Source organism: Conger conger, chromosome 6 (genome assembly GCF_963514075.1).
Source record: "Conger conger chromosome 6, fConCon1.1, whole genome shotgun sequence".
In the NCBI taxonomy this organism is placed as follows: domain Eukaryota; kingdom Metazoa; phylum Chordata; class Actinopteri; order Anguilliformes; family Congridae; genus Conger; species Conger conger.
This window is the reverse complement of record NC_083765.1, coordinates 53,716,398-53,729,112: the sequence shown is the minus strand read 5'-3', so window position 1 is coordinate 53,729,112 and position 12,715 is coordinate 53,716,398. Positions and strand designations below refer to the sequence as shown.

At 44.2% G+C, this 12,715-nt stretch overlaps 1 protein-coding gene across 3 annotated transcripts in view; it reads right to left on the bottom strand.

The window, feature by feature from the left end:
- LOC133130094 (neuroplastin-like) overlaps positions 1-12,715 on the bottom strand; it is a 36,601-nt gene that overhangs the window by 2,996 nt on the left and 20,890 nt on the right. For all 3 annotated transcript variants that reach the window (XM_061244341.1, XM_061244339.1, XM_061244340.1), the window contains 3 exons: positions 12,195-12,289; positions 9,562-9,695; positions 8,755-9,028 (listed from right to left, as the gene is read on the bottom strand). In XM_061244341.1, coding sequence (XP_061100325.1) covers positions 8,755-9,028; positions 9,562-9,695; positions 12,195-12,289 — 503 coding nt within the window. The remainder of the gene's footprint in view (positions 1-8,754; positions 9,029-9,561; positions 9,696-12,194; positions 12,290-12,715) is intronic.

The following is a 12,715-nucleotide window of genomic DNA, read 5'->3' as shown; positions in this document are numbered from 1 at the left end:
TTGCTGTGCTGTGGTTCAGTTAACACGTGACATAATTTGCATCATCACGCATCTGGACAACATGTGACAATGAGGTGAAGCCACAGCGGATATATTAGATTGTACTGTGCCGTGCGTATGCTGTGGCACAAAATATGTAAATAAGAGAGAGCGTGTTTACAGTATAATTGACTGAGAAGGCCTGGCTACCTGCTGAAGGCCTGAGGGCAGGAGGATTCCACAGGTTTTGCATATGAACAGGTATGGAAGCGCACCTACACAGCATTTTGGCAGCATGGTCACATGAAGAGGGAGCAGGCACGGGCACTAAAATCAGTGGCCTCATTCAAATCGCTTATTTTTTTTCTTTTCCTTGCTTTTTCTACTCCTAGCGCCACCCATTGGGAGAGGCTAGAAAAACAAGTGAAGATGGGGAAATTGAGAGCGTGAATTAGGCAAATAGAATGTCCTTGAATTCCTAACTTTTAGCTCCTAGAAGAAACATTTAATGGGTTGGAATGTCCTTAATGATGGCAGACTTTGATCGATTTCTGGGTCAAGAGCAAGGGGAAAAAAAGAGAAAAATAAGTGATTGGAATGAGCCCAGTGATTTGGCCTCTGCCGTTCCCCATCCCCCACAGCTGCCAGAGCTAAGTGACTGGGTAGACCAGACCAAGACACAAATACATATCAAAACTGCAATCTAAATCAGAAGGACAGACACTGATAAGAACGATTGTGTATTTCTTTCTGGAAAATAGACAAAAAAAATAAAAGACAAAACTATAACCTTCAACTGAAAACCAGTGAGGGGTTATCGCTTAAAAGCTGCAAGCTGGGTGAGATGTGAACATATTTACAGATGGGGGAAGGGCATTGTTTCCATTTTAAAAACAATGCATATCACAAAATAAGAGGCAGTGATGAGGCTGCGGTAGATGACTCTAAAACAACCGCGTCTTCTTGAACGCAAGAGGAGAAATCCTAAAGTTCCGTGAAAGTGAGACCTTGGAGCGGAGTTTTGATTCCATCTGCATCTCTGATTCTGTTTATAAAACCATTGTGAAAATAATCTATCATAACCCCCTTCCCCCGCTCACTTCTGCAAATACAGTAAATCCAGTGCAGACCAGGGGCTTTCCTCTGGGTGTTGTGAGGGAGTGGGGTCGGAGGACCAGATGCGACTGAGGGGATCAATGAGTTACCCACGGTTCCTGGGATAACCACTAGGAATATAGGAAGAGGGAAACCGAAAAGGGAAAAAAAAACTTGGCAACACGAAACAACCTGGAAAAGAGAGTGATAAGTCTCAACAGATTTGAGCAAGGAATCTGACAAACAGATCAAAGGAAAACTCAGCCTCTCACTCCTCAATAAATAAAGGAGCAACAGAAAGAGGCGAGAGAAAAATAGGATAAACAAAAGTGACTGCCTGCATTCAGGGCACGCCACGGAGACAGGAACACGACGGGTGAAAAAAAGAAACAGAAATGGTGAACGATATCTGCCGAGGGAAAATGGGCCACCTCGACCACCACCATGACTAACCATGTAGTGTGACCGGATAGGGGTAGTGGCAATGTGGTTCCAAGGGCGACTCGGGACAGGCAGTGGGCATGAGAGCCCAGCTGGTGAGTTGTGTGCGCACACAGAAATAAAAACTTGCACATCCCTCTCCACCCTGAACCACCAAAACCACCTTGCAAAAAAGTCTTTAGTGCAGTGGACACTGGGATGAGAGCGAACCCTATAGCGAACCCTGTAGGGAACAAACAGGTGATTAGGGGGTCCTCCGCATGCATCCGGCTCTTGTCGCGGGGCACCCCACTCCAGAGACTCAATGTCCCAAGATTCACGCCACAGGGATAATAGCATCGGCCAGGTGCTCGTCTTTGTACCAGTCGAAGACCTAGGAAAGCGCATCTGGCTTCACATTTTTTTGGACCCCGGCTGGTAAGTCAGAATGAAATTGAATCTTGCAAAGAATAAGGACCAGCGGGCTTTCCTCGAATTGCGGCATTTGTCGCCGTTAATGTATTTGAGGATTCAAAACTTCTCTTCAACTCAGCGAAGGTAGCCTCTGCCTTGGGAGTCCATTGGAACCGTGAAGGGGCCATCTTTTTGTCAGCGCTGTGATGGGTGTGACAACCATGCTAAAACCACGCTGGGAGGAAATTTGCAAAACCCAAAAGTGCTGAACTTGTTTTACCGACTCGGGGGTAGGCTAGTCCCTGACTGCCGAAACGTTTTCTGGATCCATTTGCACCATTTGCACTTTCCGACAAATCCCAGAAAAGAGACCGTCTCTGAGTGGAAAACACATTTTTCCTGCCTTCACAAACAGTCGGACCTTCAGCAGAGCCTTGAGGACCTGTCTGACATGAGATTGGCTGAGAAAATCTAAATATCGTCTAAAGAGGAGAACACAAATTTCTCCAACATCTCCCTGAGCACGTTGTACACTGGCTCCTTAAAGAGACTCATAGCGGTGTTTAAAACGAGTGTTGAAAGCTTGCACATGTGCATTAATTATAGGCGTTGCAGAGATCGAGCTCCTTGAAAACAGACGCTCCCTGGAGACATTCAAACGCAAGTTCATGAGAGGGAGGGGGTAACGGTTCATGACCTTGATGTTGTTTAATCCCCTGTAATCAATGCAGGGTCTCGGCTCTCCATCCTTCTTCTCCACAGAAAAGAAGCCAAGGCCAGTAGAAAGTCTGATAAACCCGTTCGCCAATGCCTCCTCTATATACTTCTTCATAGCGGTGCTTTCTGGAATCGTTAGAGAGCACAGCAAACCGGTTCATGACACAGTTGTAGAGCCGACGTGGTGACAAGGTAAATGGTAAATAGTTAGAATATATAGAGCACCTTTATCCAAAATGCTTATCAGTCACCCATTCATACACATGCTCACACACCAACGGCCATTGGCTGCCATGCAAGGCACCAACCAGCATGTCAGGAGCATTTAGGTGTTAGGTGTTTTCGACACACCCAGACACACCTAGAGCGTGATCGAACCGGCAACCCTCCGACTGCCAGATGACTGCTCTTACCGCCTGAGCCAATGTCGGCCATTAGTGAGAGCACATTGTTTGCTGAAGACAGCCGCTGGCAAAGGAAAGCTGAGTGCTCCCATCATGCTCGTCTCCCCCAACCCAAAGAGGTATTCCAGTAGGCCAGCGAATCCCAGGCCAGACTCTCCTCCCTTCCTCCAGAGGTCAGAGAAGACCAGCTGTGATCAGCTTCCTCATCCCTACTGTCCCCCCCACTTCTCACCCGAACCTGCAACTATGTGGGAGGGCTAATGTAATGCAAGCCAACAATGCAGCATTCACTGGTGACCCCAGCAGAGGATGGCATTCCCACACTGGCCCTATTTCACCTGTGGCTTATGCCGAACTAGCCAGGAGTGCCCCAAGACCAGAGGATAGGCGGAGGAGTCAATAAAACAACGGAACATGCTCAGTATGAGCAACACGTGCACGACCAATGGAGCGGTGATCTCTTTCACGACATTTTGAAATGGCCAATCGTCCAGGGCAGAGACATAGCGGGGTTGTGCTAGGGAGCGAACAGGTATTCCCTCTTCCCTAGTCCACTGTCAATAAATGCCTCGGTGTTCTGGGAGCACTGGCACTTAGCTGGACCGCCAAGAGGGTGCAAAAGTTTTAGAGCTGTGTCTCGCTGATAGCTTTCGCCCCCTCAGTGAGACCCCCTGTTTCTAGTCAACCTCGGGCAGGCCCCCTTAATGTGCCCCCTACGCCAGCAGTACACTTCACTCCCTTGGACTGTGATTCCGGGGTGTCATGTAATGAGCCACTTGCATGGGCTCGTCATAACTCGGGACCACAGAGGAAGCTGCAGGGGTAACCTCAAAAGGGGGTGCATACAGAGAAGGGTGGCTTCTCCTGATCTTTCTCTCTCTCTCCCGTTCCCGGAGCCGATTGTCCATGCGGACAGCTGTGGGCATCAAGGCATCGAATGTGGAATGTGGTTCAAGAAGTGCCTTCTTGTGCAAGTGCCTTGACCAGATTCGCAAGTGCATTCAGGAAGAGAGACTCTCAGTCCACCGTGTCTTGCTGGTCAAAGCCCAGAAGGTAATAGAGAACCCTACCATGGTCTCATTACCCTGACAGAGGTGGGTTAATCTCAGCCATTTACTGATCTGAGAAGTCATGGTTGAAGACCACGGCTATTTCCATCATTAGGAGATCCTCGTCACCGATGATTTGGCCGTTAGAACGGATGAGCGGGTCCGCCCAGGCGAGATCGGTCCCGGTCAGGTGGGTTAAAATAAAGGTCGCCTACAAGTCATGGGAGGCGAACCGGGACTGTTCAACAAATTCAAGACTGGAAGAGGAAGCCACGACACTTTCTCGACTGTCCGTCATAGCGCAACGGGACCTGGAGCTTGGGCTCCCTGGCAGTGACAGGAGTGGGTAGGTTCAGAGGGTTATCAGGTACAGGTTTTTGGGAGACTGCGGTCACCAGATGGTGGTCCTGACTGCGTAGCTGGCCAACTCGTTGCCCTGCTGAGTAAACGTGGTCTGCTGTTGCACCTGGAGAACTTGCATACCCCCCTCATGAGTGGCCAAAGAACCATGCTGTGTAGCCAGCACTGGATCCAAACCCGCCGGGGTCACTGGTCCCTCCATTATGGCTTTGGTGTACTATGAGGGAGTGGGGTAAACTAGGGTAAACGAAAATGACTGCCTGAATTCAGGGAAATTCAGTCCTCCGGCTTAGCTGGCTTTGAAACGTGACAGAATGTCTAGCTGGCTTTGAAATGTGACAGAATGTGACACTAAAGCCCCGAGTCAGAGGATACCAGAGCTTAAATAGAACAGAGTGCACCTGCAAATGATCAAGTCCGCTAATTGCCGGAGAGACTGAAAAAAAGGCAGGAGTGCCCTCTCGCGACCACAAGAGGCAACACCTGGAAAATAACCGAGCAGGCTGAAATCCATGACAGGTGTAGGGCATTGTGTTGTCCAGAACAGTATAGGATGCTCATTCACAAAGCCGACGCTCACAAAATGTTGCTGATCAGTGAGAAGCATTTCCTTACTGAAAGCAGTTCTTAGCAGTTTATTGCACTTTCATGGTCCCAAAGTGCACTAACAATCGTAACGCCTTCATATTTATGGAAGTGGGTGATTTCGCTTTAAGCTGTGCAATGTTGGCTGAAGGCCTGAGATAAGAAGATATCATTTCTGTGCTGTGACCTGCAGCCTTAAATTGTGAAGTCACCCACCCCTCCATACCGTGTCAAACAAAATATGTAAAAATGACAGGCAACTGAGAAAATGACAAATAAAAATACAGTGGTTGGAAATAAAATACACAGGGAAGGGACAATTCATGATTTGAAATGTGATGACTTATGTTCGAAACTAGCCATGGACATGGATGGATACAGCCTGTAGCTCAGGGCACATTAAAAAGCATAATAAAAAATAAATAGGCCTTGATAAAAAAAAAAAACGAGAAAAAAAACGGGTATCACATAATGGTCTGGATGGATAGTTGTAGAGACTGATAGAAGCTGATAGATCAGGCAAATTCTCGAGGCATGCAGAATCTCTCACTTACCACCCATGTTTAGGTCATGGTGCCATTTGGAAAGGGGGGGAAAAAGAAGTCATAACAACCCATTGAGTCAAAAGAAAATATTTTCCCAAATATCCTTGCTCATTCTTTTTTTCAGCTCTAAAATAGTTATGGGAAAACCCAGCCCATTCATCAACCTCCCCAGGCCCAGCACTAATAATATTAAAAAATAAATGGAAAACAGCCCCTGGTTTGTATAAAGTGCTCATTAGATTTGTGCTAAATCATGAAGGAGGCATGCGAAGGTGGGGGCTCTTGCTTGGTCATGCCTCTTCGTGTCCTTCAGAGGACTCATTTTATGGTAACTTAAGTTGGACATTTTCTGTTTCAATTCCTTGTACCACAGTGGAGGAAACATACACAGTGTGTAGTATATGCATGTGTACAGTGTGTATAATATTTTTAATAATACATAACACAAGTTTTAATAATACTGTGTGGTCAACATGAACGTACATGGAAACAAAGAGAAGTAATCCATGGGTAGCAGCTACATTTGCTTTATAATGTTGCTGTCAATCTACCTTGGAGTGAAAACACAACACTATGTTCTGTTTTTCAAGTTAACAAAAGGCAACACCCAGACCTGTGTATGGAATTAGGAAAAGGCAACACCCAGACTGGTGTATGGAATTAGGAAAAGGCAACACCCAGACCTGTGTATCGAATGAACAAAATGTAACAGCCAGGCCTGTGGATGGAATTAACAAAAGGCAACACCAAGACCTGTGTATCGAATTGACAAAAGAACACCAAGGCCTGTGGATAGAATTAACAAAGGGCAACACCCAGACCTGTGTATCAAATTAACAAAATGCAACAGCAAGACCTGTGTATCAAATTAATAAAAGGTGCAACCCCCAGACCTGTGTTGAAATGGCTTTTTATCGGGAAGAAAGCAGCATCACATGATTTTAGCATGCCACATAATGCTCTAAAATTAAAACAAACATCATTGTTGAAACTAATTTAAGGGTATTTTTCTGCAAATATTAAATATTTCTTTCAAGTCACTTATCATTGCATTTAGCACTGTATAGTTAAAGGGCTTCCAAGAATTCAACAAACTTGTTTTATGTGCACAGTGCTCATTTGCATTAGCCACATCACACCAAAATTGGGAATCTTAAATCATATCAGTTCTGGCTAAATAGAAACACAGCTACTGATCTGGTACATTTGGACCAGCTGTGGTCAATTAACCACTGTTCATGTCAGCATGTTTTTGGTGTAGAATGGTATAAATATGGAAAAGGTGAAAATGCATTCAGAGAAACACTACATTTGCAAATACAATTCAAATACTTACCTTAGAGAGAGGGAAAACAGTAGGGTTAGGTGCACAGCAATTCGTTTTGCATTATAATGAGGAAGAATATGCAGCATTGATGAATGATTTATTTGTTTTTCTCAAGTCTGACTTTTCAGCTAATCATTTAAATAATCTTTGGCAACAGGGCTAGTTAAAGGATTAATATGGTGATTGAATGTGACACTTGCCAGTTGTATTAAGGCAACAACAAAACAAATGTGCATAATTATTTTTATTATTCAGTCATTGAAATGTATTTTAATAATCAAAGGGCAATCTGCCCTTTGGGGAAAGTATAATTTCCATCCTTACATTTGCTTCCATCAAATGTCCCTACTTAAGCAATCATTTTCCTAACTGCATTAACCATGAGAGTCAACTCCACATTCAATATCATTTCGGTTCATTCAGTTCAGAACATTAATTTAAATTCAGTGCATTATGAATTTATTTATGTTTCCAGTCAACGACTCAGTCAATTTTGCAAATGAAATGAGAGTCCTTTTTTATTGTTAATATTTAGCGTACACCGTTAGGGGTGACCTGCCTGTCTTTGGTTATTTCTTAAAGTGACATTTACTCTGGCTTTTAACAGCCATTTCCCCCTTCATCACCTCTGCGGCTTTCTTACTGTATGGTAGGCTTCCTCAATGTTAATGAATGGGGGAGAGTTCCTCTCGGTTCTGTCATGCAGGTTTGCAAAGGTCACGTCAACATGCGTGTGGATTTGTGGTGGTAACAGTACGCAGTGCCCCCCTCATGCAGGGCAGGTCCCTCCCACAGCCCCCACTGAGCGGATTGGGGGAACGTCCCTAGGCAGCAATTACTAACCCAAGGTCAGCGACCTCCACCTACATGGAGTAATCACATTTCTCAGGGTATAAATCAGGGAGGCTGAAGCTTCAGTGGTGTAAACCTGTCCAGCACATAAATATGGTTTGAGGTTCTGAACGATGTAAAGAAAAATTCAAACGACATCTGCAGCCGTCTGCTGATGAAGGGCAGGGGCGCTACAGCTTTCAGTAATTCCTCCCTTGACCCTACGTCGGGGATCATCAAATCACAGTCGTCGAGGGCCAAGAACTGCTGGTTTCCACCCTCCCTTTACCTGGGAGTCAGGTGTGAAGATGGTTTGGCGAATCAGTAACACAAATTGTTTTTTTACCCGGGAGAAAGGAAAACCATGATTTTGAGGACCAGATTTGATGATCCCTGCACCTGCACTGAAGGAGCATGCAAAGGTTTCCCTACAGCGCAAAAAACAATACAAGCTAATGAGAGGTAGAGGCATAAACGCATTAGGTACAGACCGCTTCCCACCTCTCCCTAATTCAGTGGCGTCCAACATTACCCAAGTTAACATCGGTGATATCTTGTGTGCAGGCCATTGTCCTACCCTTGTACTGAAATGGCTCATTTGACAAATTGACATCCTGAGACCCAGGAGGAAAGTATAATTATTTTCCTCACATAATACAAATGTCTTGGATGATAAAAACATGCTGTAGTGAAAATATTTTCAAAATATATATTTTATTGAATTTTCATTTATGCTCAGAGAAATACTGCATAAAGCTCAGGGAAGTCAAATTGTAATGTCCTCATTTGAGGATGCAGGGTCTTAATTAAGGTCACAAAGACCACGTTTAGCAGATCAGCTGAGCCATGTATTTCGGCGCAGGACTAGGACAAAATCCCGCTTTCACGTCGGGCCAATCAGACAAGACTGGACACCCGCCGCGGTCTGAACAATAGAGGAACTTCATTTCTGTGTGACCGGAGGGGCGTATAGAAAGAGGCCAAGACCTCAGCACTGGCACTGCCGGACAGGGCGAGACGAGGCTTACCGTCAGGCACCTCGTCCGGCCGCTTGCGCTTCTCGTACACCACGATGATGACCACCAGGATGAGGATCTCCACCACCACGCCCAGGAAGGGCCAGAGCGGGGCCAGGTGGCTGCGCACCCTCAGGATGGAGCGGATGGACCTGCTGCCCATCACGTTGGTGGCGTTGCACAGATACTCGCCCGGGTCCTTCCTGATGTCCAGGTTCTCGATGCTCAGTTCCGTGTAGTTGTCCTTGTTGCTGACGAAAATCCGCCCGGAGGAGTTGTCAATTTCCTGGAGGGAAAGAGAGGGAGAGAGTGGGAGAGAGTAGAAATAGAGAGGGTGACAGATGTATCTCCGTGGGTATCTCCGTATAAAGGATCTCCGTGGGCCAGTGGAGCAAATGATCAGCTTTTCACCGCAAAGGATTCAACTTTAATATATATCACCTAAGGTGGAGTACTCATTTAATCTTCTTTATATTTCACGCTCATAGTTCTACTTACAGTACCATTTTTCTACTTTTTCATTCTGATTGAATCTCTGCAGTGGCTATCCTCCTGTTTTCCTTCCTGCAGTGCTGTCCGTTACACAATAACCCATAGATCAGGGATCATCAACTCTGGCCCTCAAATACTAATCCAGCTCTAGTTTTCTGTTCTCCCGGGTAATTAATGATTTGGATTGGCCAGACTGTCTTCACACCTGACTCCCAGGTAAAGCCACGGCCGAAAAGCGGCGGTTCTCTGCCCTCGAGGGCCATGAGTTGCTGACCCCTGTCATAGATACAGGAACGCTTCAGATTGGGATGTGGAGAGGGGGCTTACCACACACATGCCTGCATCCATTTTGTACCAGGTCCACACAGGATGGGGGTATCCCACAGACTTACAATACAGTAAGGCGGTCTGGCCCTCGTTTTTGTTCTCACTGCGCTTGTGGCCTGTGATATCAGGAGCAGCTGGGACACACAGAAAGACAGCCTCAGTCAGACAGGTAGGAAGCGGTGGGAACCGACAATGTAAGTTATCACCTAGACCTTAGACTAGGCCATACCCCAGTGAGCAAAAGCCAAAATCTACACATCTAGAGGGATGCAAATCTAGGTTGAGAGATGTCTTGACATAACCGGACTAGGCTACCCCAATATAGCTCAGGTTTTACCCGTATATAGCCTGGCAGCGTCCTAGTTCTGGAGAAAGCTTTCACTTTTCAATGAAATTTAGTCAGGTTTTTACCTGATAGCCTTGAGGGCATTTTTACCACTTTTCACTGGCTTTTCACTGCAAAAACATTCACTGTGAAACTTTTACGTACATCGTTTTGCATACACCTAATCGTGAACACGATTGCACAAAGCGATAGGGTATTTATCATTACTCATCTCTCATTACATGTGATTAGCAAGCTGTATGGGAAAGAAAAATGTTTAATGAAAGACTGGGAGACACAGATATACGCAGATTCTCAGCAGATTATCATGCTGGATGATGAATTCCTGCAATCAGAAAAGTCTGGGCTTGGATCCAGGGGCTTAATCCCAAAGCAGCGCCCGATCCTCCATCTGCTGCTGCTGCGCCGTGGGCAGGGGAGAAGGGAGTGTCATGGCCGCCACAGTCCGGCGTCAGAGCAGCGCCCACCACAACAAATTAAACACTCGCAGCCAGACCTGGGTTACAATAGTACTTGTAGTACCTTTCTGAATTTGATTAAGCTTGCCTGGTGTTTCGGAACAAATGAAGTGTAGTATAAACTCCACCCATCTGCTCCTCTTTGCCGGCACAAATGCACCAGGCAAGATCAACAGAGCACAGAAAAGTATTTGAATCCAAAACAATACTTTTTGAACCCAGGTCTGCTCACAGCAGAGTTGTTTCAAAGAGACCAAAAACCTCTCGGTATGGTATCAATGTAAAAGTGACATAATTTCACAGAACTAGCCAGATATAATTATCAATTATTGAAATCATCCTTGTTAGTAAATAAACCTGTCCAACCAAATGCCCAAATGCCAAAAAACTCATAATTTACTGGAAAGCCACCAATGAAATGGCAAAACAGCAAAAAGCTTGTTTTTTCATCGTTTTTATTTATTTTTTTATTTTGGATTTCTTAATTTTCCATCCTTCTAGACCTATGATCCTGCTATGCTCTACTAAATTATGATCACTGTCAGCATAACATCAAGTCATGGCACAGTATGAATTTAAGCACATCTAAAGTTCAGTGATCTGAATTGATTATGTTGTCCGCAATTCTAAATCACCCAGTCAAGATTTAAGATCTATTTAAGTTCTGTGAATAGAACAGGCCACTCAGCCGATCTGAAAGAGCTATTTGCAAACAGGGCCACATCAGCTTATTACCACTTTAATTCAGTCTCAATCTTAAATGCCAGAAAACTAGTACGATGAGACAAACCATAGGGAACAACAATGATGGTTTTTTATCAAGTGAGAGCACAAAGCTCACTCAGAGACTCAAATTAACAAGGCCCCCCAAGGATACAGCATCCACACATAGGCACACAAGCTTGTGTTTCATAGTATCAACAATGGGCAGAATCTTTACATCCCAAACAGATTGATCTGTTTTGCCCTTCAGAGACGTAGATGTAGAAAGTCTGTTAACAAAATTCTGTCCATTTGTATTTATTGTAGAGGAATGAGGAGTGCCTCTTTGGCCAGCTGGGCTATTAACCAGAAGGCCATTGAACCCTTGAAAAAGCATATGAAATTGCGTATGTGTGACACAATAAATGAAATATGGATTATATATGTTTAGTTCATTTGAGGTAAGTATAATATACAGTACTGTGCACAAGTCTTAGGCACCCTAGACTTTATTATATATATGTTTATTTTTGTGTGTGTTTGTGTTAGTATAAAAGAACACATTTGAGATTTCCAAATATTCATTTTTCAAAAGATTTCATTTTACAGAGACATTTTTGTATTTAATTTTAAAAAGTAACATATTACTGTAAGCAATTGACTACTTTTTACATAAAAACTGAAACATAAGAACTGTGGCAAGTTCTCCAACATGCTTGGAACAACATCCCTGCTGATTGTCTTAGCCAACGCTGTCCTGCGGTTCTATATCTCAGAGAAGTGATGCAGTTTTAACGCTGAAGGGTGGTCACAAAAATATTGATTTGATTCAGTTTTTAACTATTCTGCCAAATTACTCAAATGTAATGTAAAATGTATAGTACATTTATTTAGGACTTTTCATTGCATTATTTTTGAAATTATCTTATCTGGACAGAATTTTATACAGGTGCCTAAGACTTTTGCACAGTACTGTATAATATATGTAAGTGTAATAGGCGAATGGAAGGCCGAGTGTGTGGCGTGTAACGCATATGCCACAAAATGAATCTGGGGCTGGCTAGCAAAAGTGCTCAAAAAATGACCCTTTCTGTCTCCTCAATAAAACAAGCGGTATTTTGGAGTACCTTTGACATCAATTGTGGCGTTAGCAGGTGGCAACAGGTCAAAGGTGAAAACGCACACGTATTGCCCCGCATCATCCGCCCTTGGCTTCAGGATCCTGTGCAAAGCATCATAAAACTGGTTAGGATCCTGGTTAGGATGGAGTTTTCAGTGCCTCTATACATCTTATCCGGTCCAGAAATGCGCACGCTGTGTTTCTGTAATTATTTAATTTCCTACATCACAAACATTCTGGCCTGGGTTAAAAAATACATTTATCCTGAACTTACTGACAAATAAATCAGATACATCAGCTTTATCTTCAGACAGTTTGGCAAGTTACAGGTCTAGTTCACCCTAAAAATACTTTTTTATTACAGTTTGCAGTGCTAGCAACTTTTCAAATGAACTTGATATTCTTGATTAAATAATGTATTACTTGATGCTGAAATAACTAGCATTTGAATTTAGACTCCTGAAGTTACATTACATTAATGGCATTTGGCAGACACTCTTATCCAGAGCTATGGACAGTTGATTAGAC